This window comes from Thamnophis sirtalis, unplaced genomic scaffold, assembly GCF_051295495.1.
Source record: "Thamnophis sirtalis isolate CommonGarterSnake01/CBP01778 unplaced genomic scaffold, rThaSir2_p1.2 scaffold_2, whole genome shotgun sequence".
Classification (NCBI taxonomy): Eukaryota; Metazoa; Chordata; class Lepidosauria; order Squamata; family Natricidae; genus Thamnophis; species Thamnophis sirtalis.
The window spans coordinates 38,144,697-38,172,460 of record NW_028261382.1 but is presented as its reverse complement, the minus strand read 5'-3'; the positions used below and the strand labels follow the sequence as shown (position 1 = coordinate 38,172,460).

Below are 27,764 nucleotides of genomic sequence, written 5' to 3'. Positions count from 1 at the left end.
CTTCTGGGGCAGGTTTTTTTTAAAAAAATTTCATTTATTTTCCCTTCCCCAACTGGAACGGGCCTTTTTCACACGGTGCTTCGGGCTAAAATATCCAAAGGGCCTGTCTTGGGAGGAGGAGGGGGGAACCTAGAGGTCATTTATACCAACTCCAGGTTGTACAGCCATGGGAAAGCGAAGGCAGGGACGATCTCTTGAAAGGGAGAAGTCCCAGCATTCCCCACCCCCCACCCCCCGGAGAAGGGAGGACATCTTAGAAAGAGCGCGCGTGCACAAACACACACACACGGCATTGCTGCGGGATCGTTTTAAGGGGCGGCAAGGAGAAACTCTGAACGGCTTTTGAGATTTCAACAAATCCTCGGTTGATGCCCACAATTTCCATGGCTCTGCAAGGCGGTCGTTCAGCGAGTCACACCCGATAGCATGATTTTTTTTCTCTCTCTCTTTTTGCCGGGGTCGTCCAGTCGCTAAGCGAATCAGGGTCCCCCCGTTGGCTTCATTTGCCGGAAGCTCCTTTTTCTCAGTGCTGTCACAACTCTGGTCACTAAACGGATTGTTCTAAGTCGAGGACCGCCTGTCACGTGCCCGATGAATCAGGAGGGGCTTCAGCTTGTGAAATCTCTGCTTCTCCACTCAAGTTTCCAAGCGAGCTTCTAACAGGCCGCAAGCAGAAGAAACTTGGGGAGTTTTTTCCCCCCCAGCTTTGCGAAGGGAAACGGAGTTTGGTGCCACGTGACTGACAGCCGCCGTCATTGTGGTGGAAGATGCTGGAAGGCCACCTGTGGAGAATTTCTGCAGCTGGGGAAGATTAGCCTCTGCCGCCAGACCAAAGCCATTAACTTCTTCCAATAGGCCATCACTTCCGCTAGCAAAGCCGGCAGATGAGTTATCGATTGGAAATGACCCCAGCGAAAGCCGGCAGATGAGTTATCGATTGGAAATGACCCCAGCGAAGCCCCCCGTCTCCTCCGCAGCCTGAGAAGAGTGCAGATCAGCCCAAGGCCACCGACAGACCGCCGGGGCGTTTCCCCCAAGCAGCTGCCTCGCACCCGGAGCCTCATCGGCGCTGGAGGGGATCCGGACGGTTGCGCCAGAAGCTGGCAATCCAAATAGATGTTATTCTCTATATATACTGTTTCCATCTTCCCTTAAGAATAGGCAAAGAACCAGAGGTGGGTTCCTACCGCTTTGGCCCATCTGGTGCTCTGGGTCTCTGGAACCGGCAGCGACCCAGGCCTGCCACGCCCCCCCCCGAACCGGCTCTCCTACAGCCGCGCCATCTTGATTTTGGGTTCTGCGCATGTGCAGAACAATTTTCATTGCAGAAATGCAATTTCCCCCCCCCCCTTTTAAATCTTTTGCGCCTGTGCAGAGCTTTGTAGGTGCAAATGTGGACGCACCCACTGTCACCTGTCACCTGTCTCCTCAATTCTGGTTTTGTTATTGTTGTCGTTGTTAGTTAATTTTATAAATAACTCAAGGCGGTGAACAGCCTTAATGATCCTTCCTCCTGCTATCTTCCCCACAACAACCTTGTGGGGCGGGTTGGAATGAGAGATTGTGGGGGAGGACTGGGCCAAAGTCACCCAGCTGGCTTCCATGGCTAAGGCAGGATTAGAACTCACTGTTGCCCAGTGATTGGCCCAAAGTAACTCAAATGGTTTTCACGCCTAAGGCTGGCTGGCAGGCAGGCAGACAGATAAATAGATGGATGGATGGATGGATGGATGGATGGATGGGTGGATGGGTGGGTGGATGGATGGAGGTATAGATATAGGTAGATATATAGATATAGACAGATAACTAGATGGATGGATGGATGGGTGGGTGGGTGGGTGGAGGTATATATATAGATAGGTGCAGGTATAGAGATGCATTGGACACAAGCATTTTGACATTTCTGCAAGCAGCATTTCCCTTTGTATCCTCTTTACCTTGAATTTAGATTTTCAGCACTGAATCCGCAGGGGAGGTCAAAAGCACTGCAGCAAAATATCAACAAGAATGACGACAACAAAAATCGGATAAAAGGATTTTTTTTGGGGGGGGGGAAGCAAATGCAGAGAGGGAGAAAAAAACTCCCCCAGATTTCACAGCAATTAAGCCAAAGACAAAGCGAGGCTGTTAATGCCTGGTGATTAAAAGCAAAATGCTAATTTTTTCCCTCCTTCGCTAAGGCTCTTACAGGTAGAAAGAGGACTCGGTTTGGGTGAAATCCAACTGCGGTGCTATTGTGTATTTTTTTTTCTTTGCACACACATACACAAAATTGCCAATTCTAAGCAAAATACAGGATGTCCCTCAGGTGCCCCGGGAATTCAGCAATATGTGATGGGTGAGGAAATGAAACTGCCCCAAACAGAGAGAAGAGAGGAACATTACAAGGGGTGTCACTCATTAGAACTGTGCAATAATGTCAGAAATATTTTAATGATAAGGTCTTGGTTGCATAAGAAGACTTGCTTTTCGGCAGCTCGGCAATTGAGAAGCGTAACAAAACACGGGTCGAGAACATTCCCAGTTGTGACCCAGAGGACGAGAGCTGGGAAGAAATTAGCAGAATGAGCTGCTTTTGGGCCACTTGATTGCCATTAATCCTGAGCCAGGCTGACCTTGTCGGGGAGCCGATGATATTCTTTCAGCCTGTATGCCAAACCGAAGGGAGAGAAGGAAAGGGGGGAAATATAATTATGAATTTACAGGTAACAGCAAAAAAAAAAATTGAGGCAATTAAGCGATGTGAAATGACAATAAACACAAGATGCATTTATTAAGAGGGGTTTCGTTCCTGCGTTTTTGTCTTTGACAATGCTGCTAAACACACAATTGTTTTGTATCTGTCGGGCTTTTCTGTCTGTCTGTCTGTCCATCTATCCATTCTATATCTATCTGCTCATTCTGTACATTTATCAATCAATCAATCTATCTATCCATCCATCCATCATCTATCTATCATCTATCTATCATCTATTTATCTATCGTTATCTATCTCTCTATATCTATCCATCCATCTATCTATCTATCTATCTATCTATCTATCTATCTATCTATCTATCTATCTATCTATCACCCATCAGTATATCTATCTAATCTATCATCTATCAGTATATCTATCTATCTATCTATCTATCTATCTATCTATCTATCTATCTATCTATCTATCTATCTATCTATCTATCATCTATCTATGTATCATCTATTTATCTATCTATCATCTATTTATCTATCATCTATTTATCTATCTATTATCTATCATCCATCATCTATCTATCTATCTATCTATCTATCTATCTATCTATCTATCTATCTATCATCTATCTATCTATCATCTATCTATCTATCATCTATTTATCTATCTATCATCTATTTATCTATCTATCATCTATTTATCTATCTATTATCTATCATCCATCATCTATCTATCTATCATCTATCTATCTATCTATCTATCTATCTATCTATCTATCTAATCTATCTATCTCTATCTATCTATCTATCTATCTATCTATCTAATCTATCTATCTATCATCCATCATCTATCAGTATATCTATCATCCATCATCTATCAGTATATCTATCTATCTATCTATCTATCTATCTATCTATCTATCTATCTATCTATCTATCTATCTATCATCTATCTATCGCTATCTATCTATCTATCTATCTATCTATCTATCTATCTATCTATCTATCTATCTATCAATCATCTTCCATTCTATATCAGTCTCATCTCACTCCTTCTCTTTCCCACAACCTCTGGAGGGAAGCTGCTGTTCCACTGATCAATTAGCCGATGGGAGCCGGTGTTCAGAGGGAATACAGACCTAAGGGAATTGATGTTGATGAATCCAGTGGCATCCGAGGGTTCATAGCTCCCTTGAACATCCATGCTGAAGGAAAGGAAGAGAAAGGACGGGTCAGAACTGCAATATCGGGTTTAGAAAGCAGGATTTCACTCCGTGTAGTATCTTAAGCCAAGGTGGGGGCAGAAGTAGGCAACCACCATATATTCTGGAGTACGGTTAGTTCTCAATTTAGGATCACAGCTGGAAAAACAATTTCTACTTCTAAACAAGGCAGATGTTAAGTTGCCTGATTTTATGACCTTCCCCCACCTCCACTTTGGCCTGATTGTTAAGCAAGTCACCACAACTGTAAAGTGAATCACACAAAGAATTTGTCGACTTGACTAGGTGGCTCAATGGCTAAGACACTGAGTTTGTCGATCAGAAAGGTTGGCACTTCGGCGGTTTGAATCCTTAGTACAGGTGTCCTGCATGAGCAGGGGGTTGGACTAGATGACCTCCAAGGTCCCTCCCAACTCTGTTGACTGTTGACTGTTGATTGACTTGGCTTGCTGGAAACCGACTGGTTGCAGAGTTGTGGCCACGTGAGCCGAGGATGCTGAAACCATTGTCAACCCCTGCCAGCTCCCACCTGCCCAAATTTTGATCACGTGACTGTGGAGACACTGAGATGGCCATAAGTGTGAGGACAGGTCTAAATCACAGGGTTTTTCCCCACAGGGCTGTTGTAGCTTTGAATGATGGCTGAACGACCGTTAAGTCAAGGATTATCTGTTATCTGGCATAAAACAACTCCTCCAGCCTCCTTTACCAGCCTCCTTTACCAGTTTGCAGAATTTGGCTTTCACCAGGATCTGGACCTGGTTAGACTTTGGAATAGAATAGCAGAGTCGGAAGGGACCCTGGAGGTCTTCTAGTCCAACCCCTGCTTAGGCAGGAAACCCCACACCCCCTTCAGACAAAGCTTTCTCCCAGCTTTCTGGAACCTGCCCCACTGGCTTTGCTCCTCCAAAGGACGCAAACGGGGAACCACTTGGACACGGCAACTGTCACAGTCGGTGGCCAAGCATCTGAATTTTAATCACGCATCTCTGAGGATGCTGCAATGGCCGTAAGGGTGAAAAAGGATCATACGTCACTTTTTTCAGTGCCTCTTGTGGCTCACTAGTGGCCAGGTGGAGCTGGCAGCAGAGGTTCGGACAGTGAGGAGGTTGGGGAGGAAGATGGGCCAGTCCTGGAGTCTGGGGAAGAGTCAGATGAGGGCTCTGTGTCGGAGGCAGAGGGGGGGCCAGGGATGTATGCCAGTTGTCAGCTGCCGAGAGAGAGACGAGGTGGCGCAATGGGTAGAGTGCAGTACTGCAGGCCACTTCAGCTGACTGCTAGTTCAGCAGTTCGGCGGTTCAAATCTCACCGGCTCAAGGTTGACTCAGCCTTCCATCCTTCCGAGGTGGGTGAAATGAGGACCCGGATTGTTGTTGGGGGCAATATGCTGATTCTGTAAACCGCTTAGAGAGGGCTGAAAGCCCTATGAAGCGGTATATAAGTCTAACTGCTATTGCTATTGCCTTCTGAGTCAGACATCAGTGAGGCAGAGGAACAGCTGGAGCCTGTTCCCAGTGTCCGCATGCACAGAGTTGCCAGACGAAGGGAGGAGCTAAGGAACAAGAGTTGAATTGGGAGGAAGGCCACAGGTGGACGATGAATGGCCCCTCCCAGAGGAGCAAAAGGGGAGTGGAGTTTGCAGGAGACAAAATTACTTCGCTTAATTGGTTAGTGACCCTCAGAGGCTCCTGGCCAAGTTCTGCAGAGATCGGCCTGGCAGCTCTCCAAGCCAGATAAGGTCTGTGACTGTAAATCCTCCCTTGAAAGACTTTGCTGGAGGAGAATGAGCAGAATTCACAGCAAATAAGTAAAATGGGTTTTTGTTGGGAATAGGAGTTTACTGCATGCTCTTGGGAGGCCTGGTTCAGAAGAGTGCCGTTGTAACTTTGAACGGTCTCTGTCATACGTTGAGGACTACCCGAAATCAGGCAGGGAAGACTAAACATTCAGAAACTGGATTTGGAGATGGTCAACCCTTAATTGCCTCCAAGGTTTGGCCATCCGCTCCCTGCTTCCCGGACAAAGGCACCGCTGTGTCCCCCCCATCAAGGGCTCTCAACCTTCACCCGTGCAGAATCCACTCCTGGCACACAATCACCTAATTTAGAAGTGATTCTTCCGACAACCTTTGACTTGAAAGGCCTTTGCCTCAGAAAGGCTCCTTTGTTGCGCAAAGTGCCGGCCGGTTAATTATGGGGCAATAAAAACAGGCCGCATAATGTTCCATGCGCCCAAGGTCTCCATGCGCCACCTCTTTCTTTCCTTCTCCCTCCTCCTGGTTCTCTCTCAAACTCCCCCCCCCCCGCCCGGTTAAATCCTCCCCCCCACCCCCCATTATTTCAAAGGAGGCCGGTGGGCTGACTTGGCTAAAGAGATATATTGTTGTTGACCCTTCGCTCACTCCTGTGGCAGACGTCCGCGTTGTAGCCAACGGGTCATCTCTAACGGACGGGCCCTTTGGAAAGAATGAATGGCAGAGTTGGAAGGGATCTTGGAGGTCCTCTAGTCCAACCCCCTTCTCAAGTCAGCTGGGTGATTTTGAGCCAACCACCAGGTGACGGTGAGTTCTAGTCCCGCCTTAGGCATGAAAAACAGCTGGGTGATTTTGAGCCAATCACCAGGTGACGGTGAGTTCTAGTCCCGCCTTAGGCATGAAAAACAGCTGGGTGATTTTGAGCCAATCACCAGGTGACGGTGAGTTGCGGTTTGCGAACGGGGAGACGACTGAATAAACCCCTGGCCTGCAAAATTCGGAAGTGTTAGACTCAATTCAGCAAGGAATCTAGATCAAGAAGTTGTAAGGAAACTCTCTGGGGTGGGGGTGGGGTGGGGCTGGCGTTAAGCATGCAACAGAAATCCCGCACGCTAGTTCAAACCCCCGAACCGGATCGCAAACCATCCTTCTGGTCACGAAAGTAAATTCAAAATAAAACGGAACCTTCTTCCTTTTTCTGCAAACTGCAACCCTCTTTCTTTTTGGGGTTTTTTTTTTTGAAAGGGGGGAGGGGGAAAAATTAAAAAGGGAGAAAGAGAGAGAGAGAGAGAGAGAGTTTACAATGACTTTACCTCCCACCGAAGGGCTATAGAAAAACCTCGGAGCTTTTATTTTTGCTCATCGAAGTGGTACTGACCTGCTCTGTAATTATCTTACTTTCTACCCACTGTGCAGAGACATTTTTCGCGTGTTACATCTCTTGTGGCACCCGCTTCAGTTCCCGTGATGCCGTCACTCAAATGCTTTTCAACCCAGCGATGTAGAAATCAGGAAGAAAAGAAAAATGGCTCACGACACAGTGAGAATAAATGTCCCTGTTTCCCCCCCCCCTCTCTCTCCTTTCTCCTTTGCGCTCTTTCTTCCTTCTCCCCACCCTGCGCACTCTCTCTCTCTCCCCCCCTCTCTCTTTTTAACGTTATTCATTTAATTTCGCCGCGTGAGAATGCAAGCGATAATGAAAGGTTGAGATGGAATTATTAGAAACTGCTGATTTGAAGGGGGAGGAAAAGTAAGATCCAGAGGAGAGAGGCATAATTTGACATTTACTCTGACTGATCTAAACTGATTTGGGTATATTTACGGCTTATAAAGCATTTCGAAGGATTGAAAGGGGAAACGAAGAGACAGAAATAAGAAAGGGAAGCTGACAAGCAGTGGATGTCTATGTGGATGTGTGGATGTGTGGATGTGTATGTGTGTATGTATGCATTTAAAAAGGCTGAAGGCTTACTGATGAAAAATACTTTTCACTTTTAAACAAGACCTTTGCTTAATTGTGTGGGGTTTTTTTTAATGCCTCTTAAAAATCAGTAAGGGTGACGAAACAGAAGAAAAAGCCGAAGTTTAAGAATAAATAATGTTGAGGTGAAAATTTTAGAGTTTTTAAACCTCGGGGGCATTTTTAACCACAGATGTGTAGAAAATTCAGAGCAATTTTTAAAAAAAATATTGCATTGTTCAACATAGATTTAAACCTTGGCGACCTCTTTTGCGTGCAGTGGTCCAATTCAACAGGGATTCTTGGATATTCTTAAAAGGCTACTCTTAAGTTGTGTACAGTGTATTTAGGGGAGGAGAGATAGTTGCTATTGGAATGGAGAAGTTTTATTTTGCAGCACAAGTTTGGCTCAAAGTGAAAATGGCTCTTTGCACAATAGGATTCTCCGGAGTTTTCTTCAACAAGATTTATTGAGACAAAAAGAACGGAGTGGGAAGATTTCCAGCAACTCAGTAAGTCCACTTTAGGGTGGAAACAACATACCACAATATAAAAAAAACATAAGGGACGTGGTGGCTCAGTGGCTGAGATGCTGAGCTTGTTGATCAGAAAGGTTGGCAATTTGGCGGTTCGAATCCCTAGTGCCGCGTCACAGAGTGAGCTCCCGTGACTTGTCCCAGCTTCTGCCAACCTAGCAGTTTGAAAGCACGTAAAAAATGCAAATAGAAAAATGGGAACCACCTTTGGTGGGAAGGGAACAGCGTTCCGTGAGCCTTTGGCATTGAGTCATACCGGCCACATGACCACGGAGACGTCTTCAGACAACGCTGGCTCTTTGGCTTTGAAAGGGAGATGAGCAGCGCCCCCTAGATTCAGGAACGACTAGCACATATGTGCGAGGGGAACTTTTACCTTTTATCTATGCACAAGTATCTGTTCAACTCAAGGCCAAAGCTAAATTGGCACTAGATGAGGGCCAATGGAATTCAAGGAAGGCTGGGCTCTCTTGTGGCTGTGCCATGATTCCAGGCTAATGACACCTTTAACACCACCCTCCACTTCAGTTTGTCTCCTACAGATGAATTGTTGACATATGGTTCTGGAATTACACTGGTAATTACATGTAAGGGACTTACCTTACGAGTTCTTCATTGTACAGGGATTGGCGCGATTCCCTTCCTAAAATGTACACGTTACCCTTCAAGACAGAGAGCTGGACCTTCCCCTCCACCAGGTCTTGGGAATGGTCGATGCAACGGCGGATGAATTCGCCCTCGGGGCTGAACCAGAAGCCTACCACAAAGACAGAGATTGCTCTGAGCAGTAGCTCAAGGTTTCGGAAGGTCCATCTTCATTAGCTGCAAAACTCCGAATCCCATATTGGAATTCCACAAGAGAGCACACTCCTGAACAGATAGTCCTCGACTTACGACCATTTTTTAACGGCAATTCCAAGTTCACCACACCACTGAAACATTGACTTAGGGCCCTCACTGCATCCTTAGGGTCACACGATGGTGAGTTCCAACATGCACAATCTATGAGGGAAGCTGGATTCACTTAATAACCGCAGGTGAAAAAGGTCGTAAAGTCAGGTCTGGCCACATGACAATTTGCTTAACCATCGTATCTCTGGATCGCCCCTGAAATTCCAACCTTGATTGTGGTTGTAAGTCGAGGACTATCAGTACGTAACTACTCAACAGTTAAGTCCTGTTAGTATTTAAAGGAGCGATCTTTCCTTCCTGCTCTAAAGTCTAAAGTAGTGGGTTCAAATTACAAAGGGAAATTTGGATTCACTTAAGAACCGCATTGCAGTTCATTCTGCAGTGATTCGCTTAACAACCTGGGCAAAAAAACTGTCATAAAATTGGGCACGGCTCCCTTAGCGCCTGCTTTGCTTAGTGACAGAAAGGCTGGAAAAAAACAGGGGAAATCAAAGCTACCCGTTCTATACAGGGGGTGTCTGACTTGCAACCACTTGTTTAGCAAGAGTGCAAAATTACAACGGCACTGAAAAAAAATGACCATTTTTCACACTTACCGACCATTGCAACAACCCCATGGCCGCCTGACTTACATTCAGATGCTTGCCAACTGACTCGTATTTATGACGGTTGCAGCGTCCCAGGGGGCAGTTGACCCCCTTTTACATCTTAGCTAAGCGTAGTACATAAAATTATCCACTACAACGTCCTACCTGTCAATGACTCCTTCAGCTTCAACCACAGTAACACACAGGCAAACTATCGATACAAACTGAAGGTAAACTCGATTGCAGAAAATACGACTTCAGCCACAGAGTGGTCAACGCCTGGAATGCTCTACCCGGCTCCGTTGTTACGCCCTCAAACCCCCCAAAGCTTCAACCTCAAACTGCCTACTGTGGACCTCGCCCCATTCCTAAGAGGTCCGTAAAGGGGGCATGCATAAGCGCACCAGTGTGCCTTCCATCCCTGTCCTCATGTTGCTTTTTTATTTCTATCCATTTCCTGTATTCATATTAATGTTTATACTTATACCTGTTATCTTTTACATGCTTGACAAACAAAACAAAACAAAACTAAACTAAATAGAACTAAATGAAATGAAATGAAACTAAACGAAACAAAACGAAATGAAATAAATTCTATCGGTCCTCATCTCAAAGAGCCAGGAGGATTGTTATTATGACTGTTATTGCACATGTAACATTATCAAAGGCCATCTGGAGGAGACCCTAGGAAACCCAAGGGGGAGGGGGCGAAGTCTTGGGGCAGATGGCTAAAGAGCAAAGGAGACCCTTCAGGTGTGCCTCACCTGGATTATCAAAAGGGGACAACAATGCACAGGCGGAACAAGGACGGCCATTTCTAATCCCCAGAAGAAAGAAGAGGAACATGCCCGGGGTGGGGGGGAAGAACCATCAAAGGAGAGCTAGGAGCATGCAGGGAACCCTCCCCCCCCCAATTCCTTCCCCAGTAATTAAGAAGCTAAATCAGAAACAGTGGCATCCTTTCCTTCCCCTTTTTACTTCCTCCAAAGGAGTCTCTATCACTCCGGGATATCTGTACCCATCTGGTGGGGAATCGACTCTTCCTCTGCGGGTTCCTTTCACTTCTCAAGTAACCTCGCCCCCCCCCCTTGCCCCGTTCCAGGAACCCCCCATCTCAATTTCCACTGGACCACATAGGCCAAGCTTTGTTGCTTCTGGTATGAGAAGACAATGGAGGGCAGATACCCTACGCTGCTCCTCTAGGGTTTCATCCTTGTTCTTGGGAGATCTGGAGGACGGATAAGCCAGGGATTTAATTGCTTCCTCCAGGGAAGGGATCTCCCAATCCCCCAGGCCAAGCGAGGACCCGTTAGGAAACTTGAAAGCGCCTTGTGGAAGCTGTCACCAAGGAGCTTCAACTTCTATGGTGGGGTTTTTTTTGGGGGGGGACAGAGCCACTAAACTTATTAAGTGGATACAGCAAGTTTTGAAGGCATCCCATTTCATACAGGAAAGCCACCATAGGTTGTCATTCAAGGAAGGACATTAGGAATCTTGAAAGCGCCTTGTGGAAGCTGTCAACAAGGATCTTCAATTTATATGATGGTTTTTTGGTGGGACCAAGACACCAAACCAAGTGGATACACCAAGTTGTGAAGGCATCACATTGGTCTAGTGCAGTGTTTCTCAACCTTGGCGACTTTAAGTCCTGTGGACCTCAACTCCCAGAATCCCCCAGCCAGCTGTGCTGGCTGGGGGTTCTGGGAGTTGAAGTCCACAGGACTTTAAGTCGTCAAGGTTGAGAAACACTGGTCTAGTGGTTAAGACAGCAGGCCACAAAACGTGAAGACCCTAAGTGCTGGCTGGGGAATTCTGGGAGTTGAAGTCCACAAGTCTTAAAGGGGTTGCCAAAATTGGACACCCTTGATTTGGACGATATGGGATGGAACAGAACTGCATTTCTCCTAATTAGGACTTTAGAAGATGAAATCCGCCATCACAAGGGTGGAAAATTGAAGACTGTTTTGATGGGGTTCTACCAGAACCTGTCAGAACCTGCTGAATTTCACCCCGGCTTTCTCTATCCCTCCCTCTTCTCTTCCTCCACTTCCTTCCTTGCTTTTCCCCTCCTTCCCTTTTCCATCTCTTTCCTTCCTTCCTTGCTTTCTCCCTCCCTCTTCTCTCCTCCTTCTCATCTTTTTCCCCTCCTCCCTCCCTCCCTCTTTCGGTTTGTCTTTCTAAGGGGACAAAGATTCCTAATAAACTGCACCTTTCGAGAAAGTTAGTCCATCGGGATCCTCTCTTTCTCTCTGCCTCCGTTCTTCCCACACACGCACAACAACCCACCCTGCTTTGCAAGGACAATCCAGCTCCCCTCCTCGGAAGAGAGAAGCAGGTGGCCACACCTGGCTTAAACCTGGCACAGAGTGGGAACCCGAACAAAACCGGAGAACTGCCTTCCCCGCCGCAGGTTGGAGGAGTCTTTGCAGGGGTACGAGGGAAATGACAGCCACTAATTGCCTTAAATCCAGAGACTAGTTACAATAATTAGGTGTTTAAGGAAGACAGGGAGACAAAAACTTGGTCTCCAGCAGGCTCCCTCTGCTGAGTGGAACTCTCTGTCATCCGCTATATTGTTATTTGCCCCTTTTTTGGGGTCTCTTTTGCTACTATTTCCCTTCCGACGACACGCTGCAGCTTGCCTGCCGCCTTACGAGAGTCGATTTCGAGAAGGGAAATTTCTAAAAAGGCAGGGAGGCGCAATTCGGGATTTCCCGGGCTTGAATGAAGACGTTTTAAGGAAGAGACAGCGATATTCCTTAAAATTAAACGGCCCTGGGCTCGCCCAGCAGCCGGACTGGGCAGCAAGAGGAAGGGGAGAGCAGCAGGAGAAGATCGAGTGCCTGACAATATTCTCACTCAGTGTTAGCATTTATAATATGCCTTTAAAAAAAAAGAAAGATCATTTGGGATCTGATTGGGAAGAAAACCCGAAACCCTATTCAAAACAGACCCCTTTTCTTCCTAATCCCTGTGCAATAAGATCTTTCTCATTGCTGTTTACTTCCACGCACTCCCAGTTTTTGTTCTCTATTTCTCCCCCCACCCGCCCCAGTTTCCAAAACTGGCCACAGGCCAGGAACGGCTCGCCCTGCTGACCACACACCTGCTTGAAAATGCCAGGGGTAACAACCTCCTTGGCACTTGCACTTAAAAACACACGCCGGGATTTCATCTCCTATTTGCCTCCAACAAAACCAGGCCGGTTCTCCAACCCAAGATAAATTCCACAGTGCCCCAGTGTGGGCTGACTCCACATAGCAAATTCCCGTCCGCAAGAGGCACAGGAGTGGATAATTAACAGCTACGCACCGGCCCCCCAATGGGTGGAGTGGGTGCTTAAACCCTCTCAACTAGGCAATCCGATTTGTGAATTTTCCCCTCCAATGTATTTCCAGAGCACGGCACTGGACAGCGCATTGGAAAACATCAACCAAGATGTGGCTTTAAAAAAAAATTTTTTTTTTGCTTAGTTATTCAGTTTCTCTCTCTCTCTCTCTCTCTCTCTCTCTCTCTCTCTCTCTCTCTCTCTCTCTCTGTCTCTGTCTCTGTCTCTCTGTCTCTCTGTCTCTCTGTCTCTCTGTCTTTCTGTCTCTCCCCCCCCATAAAGGAGAATGTTTGTAACTCAGGGTTAAAATGAGTGGGGGCTTGCTTGTTTTCTTGCAGACATTTCATGACCCAACTAGGTAACATCATCAGTGATGGAAGGCAGTGGGGTTTGCAGGGAGAGGAAGAGGAGGAGGAGAAAGAAGCAGAAGAAGCAGAAGCAGAAGCAGAAGCAGAAGCAGAAGCAGAAGCAGAAGCAGAAGCAGAAGAAGAAGAAGAAGAAGAAGAAGAAGAAGAAGAAGAAGAAGAAGAAGAAGAAGAAGAAGAATTGTTATTATTATTATTATTATTGTGGGGGCCTTGATACTTTCTGAGCTGAGTGGTTTTCTGGCAGATGTTTCATTATCCAAACTAGATAACATCATACTGATGACGTTACCTACTTGGGTAATGAAACGTCTGTCAGAAAACCACCAACATTAGAGAGCACCGCTTTTTTGTTCCTTTGTCTTTTTCCTCCTCCCCCAGCCTCAGTTTCTGAACTATTAAAGTATTTCTCTTAATATGATTTAATACTAAAACTATTAAAACAGATCCTTCCCTCCCCCCAATATGGTTTTTGGGGATAAAATTATTTAGATTTCTTATTTCAAAATAGATAAGCTTTGGTGCAACGGTTATGCATGTTTATCTTGTTCTTTAGGGTGTGTGTTTGAGCTTGTGCATTAGTTAAAACCTGTAAGGAATCAAAACAGGCATGGAAATAATTTTAAAGTGGGGATAAATCTGCCTAACAAACCAGTTCTACTTGACGGAGGGTTGGAGAGAAAGAGAATTCAGCACCCTGGAGAGCTCCCGCAAAAGTAGAAATGGCCCCACTTCAATCAACTCAGATCTACTTTGCTAGCAACGTTCTGGGAGAAATTTAAAAATTTAAAATTGTCACACTATTAAACCACCCTCTGCTCCTCTTAAGCCAGGGGTCAGGAATCCCTGGCTCTGGAGCCGCATGTGGCTCGCCCATCCCTCTGCTGTGGCTCCCTGTCGCTCAAAATACGTGTTGCAACCGCCAATGTGTGACACCTGCCGGCATGCGGTTTATTGAGCTTTTCGACCGCAGGTAGGCCAACCATGGATAAAGCCGAGGAAAGAAAAGTTTCAGAAGAAAACACAGCGTTTAATTCAACTACATATGCTACGTTCTGTGGCCGCTCAGGAAACAGCCAGGTATGGGGAACATTTTTGTGGTTCCCAGGTGTTTTCTTTTCTGTGGGAAACTGGTCCAAATGACTCTTTGAGTGTTTAAGGTTGCCAACCCCCGTCTTAAGCCAACATCCCTCCAGATGTGGCTGCAATCCAATTCTAGAGTTGCAAAGGCGAGTGGGGGGAGAGGTACTTTCAGACATGACCTCAGGAGTCTGGAAGAAGAGTTATAGGCTAAATAATTGTCAGATAAGAGACAGATGAGCCCCAAGAAGGAAAAAGGATGTGGCAAACGTCTTCCCTAGTTTCTTGGGTTGTAAAGGCGAGGGGGGGGTGGGGGGAGAGGCATTTTCAGGCTTACAAGATTCTGCTACTACAACCTTACAATAAAGACAGAATTAGCAGTGCTTCTGGACTGAACTATAGGTAGCCCTCAACTCGCAACCACAACTGACCCCAAAGTTTCTGAGGCTAAGGGAGTTGAGTGAACTTGGCCCCATTTTACAACAGTTGTTCAGTGAATGACTGTCATTGTTAAATGAGTAACATGGTTGTTAAGTAAATCCGGCTTCCCCATTGACTCTTCTTGCCAGAAGGTCGCAAAAGCAGATCATGTAAGCCCATGGCCAAGCATCCGAACTCAGATCTCGTGACCAGGGGGAAGCCGCAATGGTCGTCAGGGCAAAAAACGGCCCCGAGTCTCCTTTTTTCAGTGCCCCTGCAACTTCGAACGGTTACTACTACAACGGTTACTACAACTTCGAACGGTTACTGTTGCACGTGGCGGATGGCCCCAGACTTCGCAAGGCCGACCGCTCATCAGGAACGGCAGGAGACCGGCCCAATGTCCTTACGTACCGTTGTAGACCAGCTCTCCGAACTTGGCGGCCAGTCCTCGCTTGATGTTCCTCACCTCGCGGTCGGTGGTGAGGGCCTCGAGGTCTAAATGAGCGGAGTGGAGGATGGTTCCCGCCGGAGTCTCATAGATACCTAGACGTTTCATCCGCGCGGAGGAGAGCGGAGGAGGGGTGGTGGAGTGGGGGGGGGAGAGAGAGAAAGCCAGAGGGGGAGAGGGGGAGAGAGAGAGAGAGAAAAGAGTGAGGCCTAAAACTGTCACGAAATGACACAGAATAATGATCTGCTTGACAGGAAGGAAACGCCGTGGCTGCCTCTATTCAGTCTCAGCTTGCCATGAAACGCGACTGTCATTACAGTCCCGCTGGGGCCGAGACAGTCCACTCCGCACCTCGCGGAGAAAATTTCTGGATTCCTCTTTGGGAAGAAACGCTCCGACTAGGCGAAATGACAGGGTTGAGGAAGGCGATTTCCCACCGATGGTCGCCCACCAATCTGGGCCTGAAAACCTATAATTAAACAACCACGCAGGGCAGGCTCATGGGGGAGTCAGGGGAAAGAAAGAAACTCTCGCCTCTCTCTTCCTTTCTCCCCCCACCCCTTAACTCTTCCAACAAACAAGAAAAGGGTTGTGAGACTGCGTAAGCAGCAAGGAAGCCGAGTCGCTAAAGGAACAGTTGTAAGTCAAGGATTAAAGGTTCCCCTCGCACATACAGTATGTGCCAGTTGTTCCCGACTCTAGGGGGCAATGGTGCTCATCTCCGTTTCAAAGGCCAAAGAGCCAGCGCTGCCCGAAGACGTCTCCGTGGTCATGTGGCCGGCATGACTCAATGCCAAAGGTGCACGGAACGCTGTTCCCTTCCCACCAAAGGTGGTTCCTGTTTTTCTACTTCCATTTTTTTACTTGCTTTCAAACTGCTAGGTTGGCAGAAGCTGGGACAAGTCACGGGAGCTCACTCCCTTACGCGGCGCTAGGGATTCAAACTGCCAAACTGCCAATCTTTTCTGATCGACAAGCTCAGCATCTTAGCCCCTGAGCCTCTGTGTCCCTATACTTCAAGGACTACCAGTCTATAACTACATGGATTGTGTGTATCTGTGTGTGTGTATTTACTCCGTTCGATCGTGTTCTCATTGTAGGCTAAATTAATAAGCACCCAAAATGTGATTGTGTGACTACCAAGGAAGTTGCAGCCCTCAGAACTTTCAATTCACATAATTACAACTACCTTTTGGGGCGATCGGTCATATATCTTACTGTTGTTAGTTGCGAAGTCATATACAACCCATCGTGACCCCATGGACAACGTTCCTCCAGGCCTCCCTGTCCTCTCCCATCCTCCGGAGTCCATTCAAGCTTATGCTGATTGCTTCGGAGACTCCATCCAGCCACCTCCTTCTCTGCCGTCCCCTTCTTCTTCTTTTGCCCTCCATCGTTCCCAGCATGAGGCTCTTCTCCAAGGAGTCCTTCTTCCTTCTCATCAGGTGGCCAAAGTCTTTGAGTTTCCTCTTCAGGATCCGGCCTTCTAAAGAGCAGTCAGGGTTGATCTCCTCTAGGACTGACCGGTTGGATGGCCTTGCAGTCCAAGGGACTCAATGCAGGAGTCTTCTTCTCCAGCACCAGAGTTCAAAGGCCTCCATTCTTTGGCCCTCAGCCTTCCTTACGGTCCAACCTTCACAGCCATCCGTTGCCACTGGGAAAACCACAGCCTTAACTAGATGCCCTTTTGTTGGCAGGATGATATCTCTGCTTTTTAGGATGCTGCCTAGATTTGCCTTTATTTGATATCTGTCTAGATTTAGATGTATATTTTCCTCTGGTGATGTTAAAGTTAATTTAGACTGATAAAAAGCTGGTGTTTTAGTGTTGCGTCTAAGCATTCCTTCAGTTTTTCCTCTCCTTTACACGTCTCCAACTCCCCCCACCCCTCCCTCTCTACCAGTAATTTTACTCAGGAAAAATAAATGAAAATACCAGACACCTCTTCCTCCCTCTCTCTCCTTTCTCTCTCACTCAAATATTTTTGCTCGATCGGTGACAGGAAGCCCAAAGCTCAAAAGATGGCAGTTTGGAAGCCAAAGTCATATTTTGGAGAGAGAGAGAGAGAGATTTTAACGCTCCCTTCCCTTCTTCTCTGACAGTCGAAGTGCAAATCGCAGCCCAGGGAAAGAAGCAAATGATAGATGGCCTTCCGGTGTTACTACGCAAAAGACAAGAGATCTCTTCAAATGTGTCACTCGGCCGCTTGGCGTGTCAACTGCATTTCTCGGTGTTTATGGTTAAAAAGAAACAAAACAAAGACTGCGGTGTCAGGAGGCAAAGCTCAGTATATTTCAATCGGGCTGTAATTGCTGCTAGGAAAGATTGAAGTGAGGGGGAGAAAGAAAGAAGGGGGAATGGAGGAACTACACATTGTGCTGACTGAGGCTTCCCAAGAACATGAAGCCGACTCCTGGTCTCGACAAAATGATCCCCTTTTATTTATTCATTTCCAGCAAAGTCTTTCCAGGGAGGATTTACAGTCACAGACCTTCTCCTTGCTTGGAGAGCTGCCAGGCTGACATCTGCAGAACTTGGCAAGGAGCCTCGGAGAGTCATGAACCAATGAAGGGAACTAATTGTCTCCTGCAAACTCCATTCCCTTTTCGCTCCTCTTTTATGTCCTCTGGGAGGGGCCATTCACCGTCCACCTCTGGCCTTCCTCCCAAGTCCACCCCTGTTCTTTAGCTGTTCTTTTCTTCTGGCAGCTCTGCGCACGTGCACCCTGGGGACAGGCTCCAGCTGCTCTTCTGCCTGACTGATGTCTGACTCTGAAGGCAGCTGATAACTGTCAGACGGCCCTGGCCCCCTCTCTGCCTCCGACACAGAGCCCTCATCATCAGAGCCTTCCCCAAACTCCAATTTGAACTGAGCTGTTTTGCCAACTCTTTCTCCTGTGGGCTGCTTAGCTCCAGCAACTGCTTCCTGTTGGAGCCCTAAGGAGCCCGGATGGGCAGGCGAGGAAGGGAGGGGAGGAGCAAGCAGAGGCTGGCAAGGCGGCTCTCAGCGTGAGTGACAACAAGTTGGCCACGCCCACCCAGTCACATGACCACCCAGCCACACCCACCCAGCTGGTTATTAGGCAGATCTTATTAGTTGTCTGCGGGATATAAAGTTATGAATTTAGTGGTCCCTGAGGTACGAAAGGTTGGTGACTCCTCCTATTACATAAATACAGCATGAGAGGCACTGGGAATGTCCATAAAAGAAAACACTTCTCCCTTACCTCTTGACTTCATCCCAATAAACCGATTCTCCACAATGTCGATGCGCCCAACACCATGCTTGCCACTGAAGGGAAAAGGTAAACAGGAGGTGTTGGTTATATTGGGGGGGGGGAGGAGGGCTCCTTAACAAGGGGCTGAAACTCAAAGGATGAATAGAATGAGAGAATCAGAAGGGACCTTGGAGGTCTTCTAGTCCAACCCCTTGCCTAGGTAGGAAACCCTACACCACTTCAGACAAATGGCCATCCAACATCTTCTTAAAGACTTCCAGTGTTGGGGCATTCACAACTTCTGGAGGCAATTTCTGTTCCACTGATTAATTGTTCTAACTGTCAGGAAGTTTCTCCTCAGTTCTAAATTGCTTCTCTCCTCCATTAGTTTCCACCCGTTGCTTCCTGTTCTACCCTCTACCCTTTGGAGAGTAGCTTGACTCCCTCTTCTTTGGGGCAGCCCCTGAGATATTGGAGCACTGCTATCATGTCACCCCATAGTCCTTCTTTTCATCAAACTGGGCATCTGTCTGGCTGTTGCTTGGGGGTAAATACTTACGCAATTTCATTCAGGTAAAGGAAGAGTTCCAGAGATGTTGGGTAAACAGCCCCATCCTTCGTATTGGTGACTCTCACGGGGATACCTGCCAGGACAGGCAGAGAAAAAGCCTAGATGATTCTGGGGTCCTTGGTGCTCCGGGCTCGGCTGTTCATGACCCAAATAGGTAACGCCATCAGTGCTCGTGAGTGTGGCTTCTTCCCTGTTTATATACAGAAGCTCTGAGCTCCGTTGTTTCCTTGAAGACGTTTCTTGAAACATCCAAGCTCAGAAAGGACACCACAGTCGTTGTCTTCCTCCTCCCCCTCCTCTCCACCAACCTCTCCCCTTCCAGCACTGATGAGGTTACCAAGGTGGGTCATGAAACGCCTGCAAGAAAACCCTCAAGCTCAAAGAGCACCAGGGACCCCACGGTTCAACCCTGAGCTACGGAGAATCTCTTCTCTTGCAAACCTGCCTTAGCATGGGCCGAAGTGGGGGGGGGGGAGGCAGGGGGTCTGGCACTCCGAAGCTGCTAAATAGCCGTGACAGTTATGAACCCCAAATAACTTCTCACAAAACTGTGGCTAAGTGGCTTTGCTCCAAAGGCGTTTAAATAGATTTGGGGGTACATAAAGGAGAGGCAGAGAGAGAAAGAAAGAGAGAGAGTAGAGAAAGAGAGGGAGAGACAGAGAAAAAGAGGGAGGGAGGGTGAGAGAAAGAGAGAGAAAAAGAGAGAGACAGAGAGAGGGGGGGAGAGAAAGAGGGAGAAAAAGGGAGAGAAGGAGAAAAAGAGGGAGTGACAGAGAGGAAGGGAGGGAGGGAGAGAAAGAGAGAGAGACCCTCGTACATTATGAAACTGGATAAATCTCCAGAGAAAAGAGAGTTGGGGGGGAATAAAATGCATCAATCTCCCTCCACAGCCCACTCCCATCTTCCACCAACCCCTCTCACACCCTATCGTTCCCTCTTTTTTTTTTTAAGGGGGGGGAAGAGTAGATGGAAACCGCAGCAAAGTCTCCGGCTAATTAAATTTCATGCTTGATCATTGTTTGGCGAAGGAGCCACCTTCTGTTCCACCAGTCGAGGGGGCCCTGGGTCGGCTGAAAAGGGGGGGGAGGAGGAAGGAGGGGGGGTCTCCCTCCCTCACCCCCCCCCTCCCTGGACCTGCCACCCACAGCCCCTGTAATGGCTCGGCGGACAAATCCTATCTATGTTCCTAGTTATCCGCCTGCCAGGGCTGAATGGGGACGTCTCCCGGGGCCCATTGTAACTTGGGGATGAGGGATGGCTCCATGAATTAATTATCACACCTTTCTCTTGCGCTGACAAGCGGGGTGGGGGGGAGGGAGGGAGGGGGAGGGAGAGAGGGGTGCCCCAGCAGGGAAGGAGGACGGTGGCCGCCCAAAAAATAGAAAGGCCCCCACGCCTCCCCCCCCCCTCCTGCAGCAGGATGAAATGAGCAATAAATGTATACGGAAACGAGGCCTAGAGAGAAGCCTCCTCGGTGGGCAGGTGGGGGCTGTGGGGGAAACGCCACAAAAGCCCAAGGAAAGGGAGCCCTCTGCGGCTAATCTGTCTTCCATCTGCCCTCCTTATTTCCATTGAGGGCTTTACTTGAGGCTAATCAGCTCTCAATAGCCGCTTTTCTAGTCCTCATGACAAGTCCCGCTGCGTCTGGAAGAATATATATATATATATACACACATACATACACATACACACATATACATATATTTCCCCTCCCTTCAAAAGCCCGAAACTGGGGGACATTTTTAAATTTAACTTTGCAAAGAAGGGAGGGAGGGAGGGAGGGGGGCTGAAAGTGGACTACTACCAGGCGTGAGAGTTTATCAATTTGGTTGTAAATGACGATTAAATAGAAGGGGTTTCCCCCCCTCCGCCGGCAGTAATGAGCCTTAAATCTGATTTGGATGGATGGATGGGAGGGGGGGGGGCGGCCCTCCTTAGCTCATCTGCTTGGCTGGGGTGGAATTGCCAGCTTTCCTGGGGCCATTTGACGCCGGCCGGCCCCGGGCAGAGAACGGGGGCATTGTGCGCCAAAGCGGCTTATCCCTTTGAGAAGAGTTAATAATTAGATTAGGACTTCAAATAAATTAACTAAGAGGTGGTGGGGTGAGAATGGAAGTGCGGGCGAAAGAGAGAAAGAGAGAGAGAAAAGTGGGAGTAGATACAAGCTCCTTAACCCGAGATTGGATGAACGCGTCACAAAAGATGCCTGAATCTTGGTTTGTGTTGTGTGCTAAACGACGCGCACCCAGAAAGGAAGGAAAGTAACAATATTTAGCACTTCTACAGATCCCCTTGCCTGCTGGACACGAATTGTTTCAACACCTGCCCTCCAAAGGACGCTATAGGGCCCTGCACCCCACGACAACTGGACCCAAGGACAGTTTCCCCCCCCCAAACGCCATCACTCCGCTGAGCAAATAATTCCCTCCCCACTGTCAAATGATCTACTAAGACTATATATTGCTCCTAGTCTTCTATTCCTTCCTAGTATCTCTCTCCTCCCTCCTCCATCATTATAACCATGTTGCTTGTATCTCTACAATTTTATTTGTTTCCTACTACGATTTGGTAACTTATTAGTAACCTTGACTATCACTAAGTGTTGTATCTTTTTCATTCTTGATGAATGCATTTTTATTCTCCTTGTGTACACTGAGAGCATCCGCACCAAAGACAAAATCCTTGTGTGTCCAATCACACTTGGCCAATAAAGTTATTCTATTCTATTCTATTCTATTCTATTCTACTCTACTCTACTCCACTCCACTCCATTCCATTCCCTATTCTATTCCATTCCCCCTGCTAGGTTCGTAAGGGATCCGATCGCGGGCCAAGCAAGTTATATGTCTTTGATTCTCTAAATACCCACCGTCAACTATTCAACACACCTCCCTTAAGAGTTATCTTCGCTCCGGGGGTGGGTGGGTGGGGGCGGGATGAAGAGTGCCTTGCGAGTGTGTCTGTGACTCTGGAAAGTATAAGATGGGACAAATCGGGGAAACATTCTCGGGGGGGGGGGGAGCAGGCGGGCTTTGAAGGAAGCCGGAGGAGGATTGAGCTGGGATTTTGGGTGGAAAAATAGACATCGAAACTTGTGTCTTGCTATCAATTTATTTGGGTTGGTTTTTTTATTTGTTAAATTTGTATATTACAGGTAGTCCTCGACTTACAACCACAATTGAGCCCAATGTTTCTGTGAGATGGTTGTTGAGTGAGTTTTGCCCCCATTTTACCACCTTTCTGGTCACGGTCGTTAAGTGAATCACCGCAGGGGTTAAGTTAGCAAGACGGTTGTTAAATTAATCAGGCTTTTCCCATGGATTTTGCTCGTCAGAAGGGGAAGAGCAAAAGGCGATTAAGTGACCCCGGGACATCGCAACCGTCATAACTACGAGTCAGTTGCCGAGGGTCTGAATTTTGATCACGTGACCACGGGGAAGGCCGAAAAATGGCCCAGTGCGGTTGTTAAATTCAAACCGTCCCTAAGCGAATGGTCGTAAATCAAGGATTAGTGGTATCAGGGCAAGAATCTTCTTACCTTTCTTGAATTCAATCTCTAAGATATCAGGACAATCTGGGGTGGAGGCTGGGTCGGTGGTCTTTTTGTAGATGGAGGGAGGAGGGTGGTTCTAAAAGAGGAAAATCAAAGGAAAATGAAACCATGGGGGGCTTTTTCCAAATACCCCCCACCCAAATAAAGACCTACAAGTAATCCTCGACATATGACCGTGATGGAGCTTGGAATTTCTGTCGTAAGTCATCATGGTTATAAGACAAGGCAGCAGCCACGTGAGCAGCCCAATTCTACGCCTTGTTTTTTTTTTGCCGGTGGTCGTTAAGTGAATAGGTTGGTCGTAAAGTGACCTATCTCTTTCCACTTACGACTATAGCCATGTTGCTTGTGCTGTCACTAAGTGATCTATCTTTTTTTATTCTTGACAAGTGTACAGTATTTTATTCTCCTTAAGTCCCCTGAGAGCATCTGCACCAAAGGCAAATTCCTTGTGTGCCCAGCCACACTTGGCCAACAAAGAATCATATTGTTTTCCCCACAACGGCCCACTTCAGTGGGATCACAAAGGTCAGGTTGCGTTTGCAGGCTGAAGCCCATCTCTTCGTAGGTCAAAGTATATTCACATACAGGTATGGCTGCATCATTATTATTATTATTATTATTATTATTATTATTATTATTATTATTATTATTATTATTTCTTTTAGTCATTAAACATGAAACTCAGTCAACTGGACATTCAAAAACACATCACAAATACAATGGACCGATGCTAATGATTGACAGGGGTTGCTGCCAGCCTCCTAGCGATCAACCAAGGACCTTCTTAAGACGTACCATGTTCCGAGTAGCGCAGTTTTCTGCAGTTCCGCTGGTGTTATTGCAGGAAGCTGCAATTTGTTTTCATTTTTATTATTATTATTGTTGCATGGTTAATCTTTGGTGAGATTCACAGCCTTTGGGGCTGGTTGGTAGCTCCACAGCTCGAGTCCTAACCAAGCACCTAGGAACGGTTAAGGTAACGTCAGAGGATATAAGCTGTTCCAAGTAGGGCAGTTTTTTGTAGAATCAGAATGTTCAAGTCTGATAAATTTAAAATTTCCAAATACCGAGGTAGCCCTTCAGGTATTGCTCCAAGGGCTCCAATTACAATTGGGACAACACACGATTTCTATTATTATTATTATTTGCAACAGCAGAATTGTATCACAGCGGCAAGTTGTTTCGCCGGATTTGGCATTGGTTACTAGTCGGGCCCCACCCAGGGGCCCAGGACGTCGTAACGTATTTTCGTAATATGCGCGGATCGAAGCAGTGCGGCATTTTGCATTTGACTGATGGTGATTTTGTCAATATTTAACTGTTTTAAATGTAATTCCAGTGCTTTTGGAATAGCACCCAGTGTGCCAATTACCACTGGAATTGCCACTGCTGGTTTGTGCCATAGTCGTTGAATTTCGATTTTTAAGTCCTGGTATTTTGCAATTTTTTCATGTTCTATTATTATTATTATTATTATTATTATTATTATTATTATTATTATTATTATTCATTGTTCTATTATTATTATTATCATCATCATCATCATCATCTGTCTCATCTTCATGGTTACTATTACTCTGTTGTTTTGCACGTATACTAAGATTTCTGCACCACAGACAAATTATTTGTGTGTCTAATCACACTTATACAGATAATCCTCAACGTAGGACCATGACTGAGCCCAAAACCTAGGTCACAAAGTGAGACATTTCTTAAGAGAGCCTTCTCCCATTTTGCGACCTTCCTTGCCACCGTGGTTGCTAAGTGAATCACTGCAGTTGTGAAATTGGTCACACGGCGGTTAAGCGAATCTGTCTTGATTTCACCCGTCAGAAGGTCACCAAAGGTGAATCGCGTGACCCCGGGACATTGCCACCGTCATAAATACGAGTCAGTTGCCCATCGGCTGAATTGTGATCACGTGATTGTGGGAATGTTGTGACAGTGGGAAAAATGGTCATAAGTCCCATTTCTGGTGCCTTTCTAATTTCGGACACTAAACCGTTTTCAGCCCAGGACTGCCTGGGAAAGCATTCTAACTGCAAGAGCGACCTTCGCTGCGGTCCATGAGAGATAGACTGCCTTTGCCTCTGGAGGCTCGACCTGTGCTTTTCTTTGCACCCTCACCAAACTAAACTCCCCATCTTTTCAGCTTCCCCCCCCCCCTTTCCTCCCCAAAACGGCCTTTAAATTTGAGCCGAGCTGAGATTTTTATTTTTTTAGAAAAAGGAAAGAAGAAAGACTCAAGTTTTGCCCTCCTTTGCAAAAAAAGAAATAAAGGGAGGGAAGGGAGGAAGTCCACCAACAAAAGGCTGGTGCGAAATCAGTCCATTTATTTTGCCTTCAACTTGATCTCATCTTCTCCTTCGACGCCCCCACAGCTGGAGACAGATAGCTCTGGAAGGAAAAGTCAGGCCAGGAGTAAGGGGGGGGGGGAGGGAAGAAATGTGATTTCCTCCCCCCCCCCTATATATATATATTTTTTTTTTTGCAAGATGGCAAAGGAAGGAGAGGGAGAGAGAAATGGGGGTTCGTTCTGCATTGACTGAAAAACTAATGACTATTCTTGACCTCAGCAGGTGATCCTGCAAACGGTGTTTTCCCAGCGGTGCCTCCAAGGTTAATACACCCGGGGAGGGGGGAGGAAATAGGAAAAGCAAAAAAAAAAAAACACCTCATTTTGAAAACACATCAACCTTTATGTATAAATATATTTGCTTCTCTTCCCCCCCCCCCCGACCTGCTCTTTTTCGCCAGATTTTAGAGCGCAGGGCTGGGGGAGGGGGGTGCCCCCCCCCTCCGTCCCCATAATTACGGCATGCCTCAAGCACTCTGGAGAAATGTCCACCTTTGGAGGCACGCAAGGGAAGGGGGCTGGTTGGTTGAGAGACCCGTTTCTTTCCAAGTGGGGAGGGGGAGGAGAACCCCGAAAATGAACGGCACCGTCTCAGATTCAACTAAGGGTCACTGGCTAAGGTGGGGAAGGGGTCTTCTGTCCAAGCTGCGGGGGTCTGGACTTCCACCCGGCTGGAAAGTTGCTTTTTTCAGTGCCGTGGTAACGTCAAATGGTCACTGGGGGAATGGTTGTAAGTTAAGGACTAGGCCTGCATTGTATTGCCCAGAACCAGCCATTATGGATGAGCTGACGAGGGAGGGAGGGAGGAAGGAAAGAAGGAAGGAAGGAAGGAAAGAAGGAAGGAAGGAAGGAAGGAAGGAAGGAAGGAAGGAAAATAATATGCTTAGGGAAAGGGAGGGAAGGAGAAGAAAGGGGTGAAAGAAGAAAAGAAAGAAGAACGAAGTAAGAAAGTTAACAGGCTAGGAAATCAAAAGGGAAATGAGGAAGGAAAGGAAGAGATTTTGCAGCTCAGATCTTACTCCAAAGAGGGAGGAAGGGAGGGAGGGAAAGAGGAAGGAAAGAAGGAAGGAAGGAAGGAAGGAAGGAAGGAAGGAAGGAAGGAAGGAAGGAAGGAAGGAAGGAAAGCATCATTGCAACATCAGGAGCAACCGTTGACTGGCTTCTATAAAAAAGAAAGAGAGATGGACCTTCTTGGAGGAAAGCATCCAACGCACGCGTGGCCCAACATCTCACGTGCTTCCCCCTTCAACCGCCACCCAGCTGACGTCACCAAAGAAGAAGACTCCCCTTGGAAAGCTTTCTGGCCGATGTCCAACCGAAGCATTTATCTCCTCCCGAGAACAGATGGGAGAAGAACGCCAGGAGAACCCAGTTGGTGGGACAGCAACTTAATTATTTAAACCATGCAGATCAATTTCCCCCAACCGGGATGAGAAGGTGCAGCGTCTCGGCCGTTAACCCAAACCCAGAAGGACGGTCCCTCCTGTTCCAACACCTGGTCTTTCCCCCCCAAAACGCCGGAGAAAATGGGAATTCGAGATTAGATGAGAGGAGAAGCGTTCGCTTCTCACTTCTCCTCGCACCGTACATCAAAACGTGATCAATGCAAGTTGTTTCACAAGCCCTCCACTGAATAACAGAACAACAGCATTGGAAGGGACCTTGGAGGTCTTCTAGTCCAACCCCATGCTCAAGCAGGAGACAAACCATTGTCCAGCCTCTTCTTAAAAACTTCCAGTGTTGGAGCACCCAGAACTTCTGGAGGCCAGTTGTTCCACTGGTTAATTGTTCCAACTGTCAGGAAATTCCTCCTCAGTTCTAGGTTGCCTGATGAGTTTCCACCCGTTCCTTCTTCTCCTGCCCTCGGAGGCTCCAGGGAATACGTGCCCCCCCCTCTTCCTTGTGGCAGTCCCTCCAATATGTCAAGACTGCTCTCCTGTCCCCCCCACCCCCAGTCCTTCTTTTCGTTAAATCAACGGAAGAGTCCTGGAGATGTGGATGCTCCATCACTGGAGGTCTTCAAGACAAGATTGGACAATCATTCGTCTGGGATGATGCTGAGGCTTTGAGCAAGGGGTTGGGCTAGAACAGTGTTTCCCAACCTTGGCCACTTGAAGATGTCCAGACTTCAACTCCCAGAATTCCCCAGCCAGCGAATGCTGGCTGGGGAATTCTGGGGAGTTGAAGTCCGGACATCTTCAAGTGGCCAAGGTTGAGAAACACTGGGCTAGAAGACCTCCAAGGTCCCTTCCAATGCTACTATTTTATGTTGCATGAAATACAATTGTAACACGTCCGACTTGCATCGCGGCTCCATCCACCCGAAGCCCTAATGCAATTGGAACCGTGGCTTGCAAACCACGATTGGTGGCTTAAAGCCCGTCGTCCCCGTCGATTCGGCAAACGGCGGGCCAGAGCAAACCGCAGCTTGTGACTCGGGCCTGTTGCTAAGCGGGCAGGCCGCTGATTTCCATAGGAATCCAGCCTCCCAAGGCATTAGCCACGCCGAGTGAATCTGTACAAAACGCCAAGCCTCAAAGACGGAGATAAGATGCACCCACTCAGAAAATTAGAGATGGGAGGTTGGACGACCTCATACAAGCCAGAAGAGATTAGATTCCCCCCCCCCACTTTCTCATTTCGTTTTTCTTTCTCCTTAACTATATCTTTTATGCCAAAGAAAAAGGGGAAAGACAGGGCCGGGGTGTCTTAGGGCTGTTTCCGTTGTTTAACAACACGCAAACACAGAGAGCCTCAA

At 47.3% G+C, this 27,764-nt stretch overlaps 1 protein-coding gene across 1 annotated transcript in view; it reads right to left on the bottom strand.

Annotated features, from left to right (window-relative positions):
• Positions 1 to 2,414: 2,414 nt before the first annotated feature.
• ASS1 (argininosuccinate synthase 1) overlaps positions 2,415 to 27,764 on the bottom strand; it is a 41,901-nt gene continuing 16,551 nt past the window's right edge. Inside the window, exons 9-15 of the mRNA XM_087704934.1 lie at positions 22,633 to 22,723; positions 19,083 to 19,167; positions 18,533 to 18,597; positions 15,270 to 15,401; positions 8,764 to 8,920; positions 3,831 to 3,896; positions 2,415 to 2,646 (exon numbers count right to left, since the gene is read on the bottom strand). Of these exons, the coding sequence (XP_087561060.1) occupies positions 2,595 to 2,646; positions 3,831 to 3,896; positions 8,764 to 8,920; positions 15,270 to 15,401; positions 18,533 to 18,597; positions 19,083 to 19,167; positions 22,633 to 22,723 (648 nt within the window). The 3' untranslated portion in view covers positions 2,415 to 2,594. The remainder of the gene's footprint in view (positions 2,647 to 3,830; positions 3,897 to 8,763; positions 8,921 to 15,269; positions 15,402 to 18,532; positions 18,598 to 19,082; positions 19,168 to 22,632; positions 22,724 to 27,764) is intronic.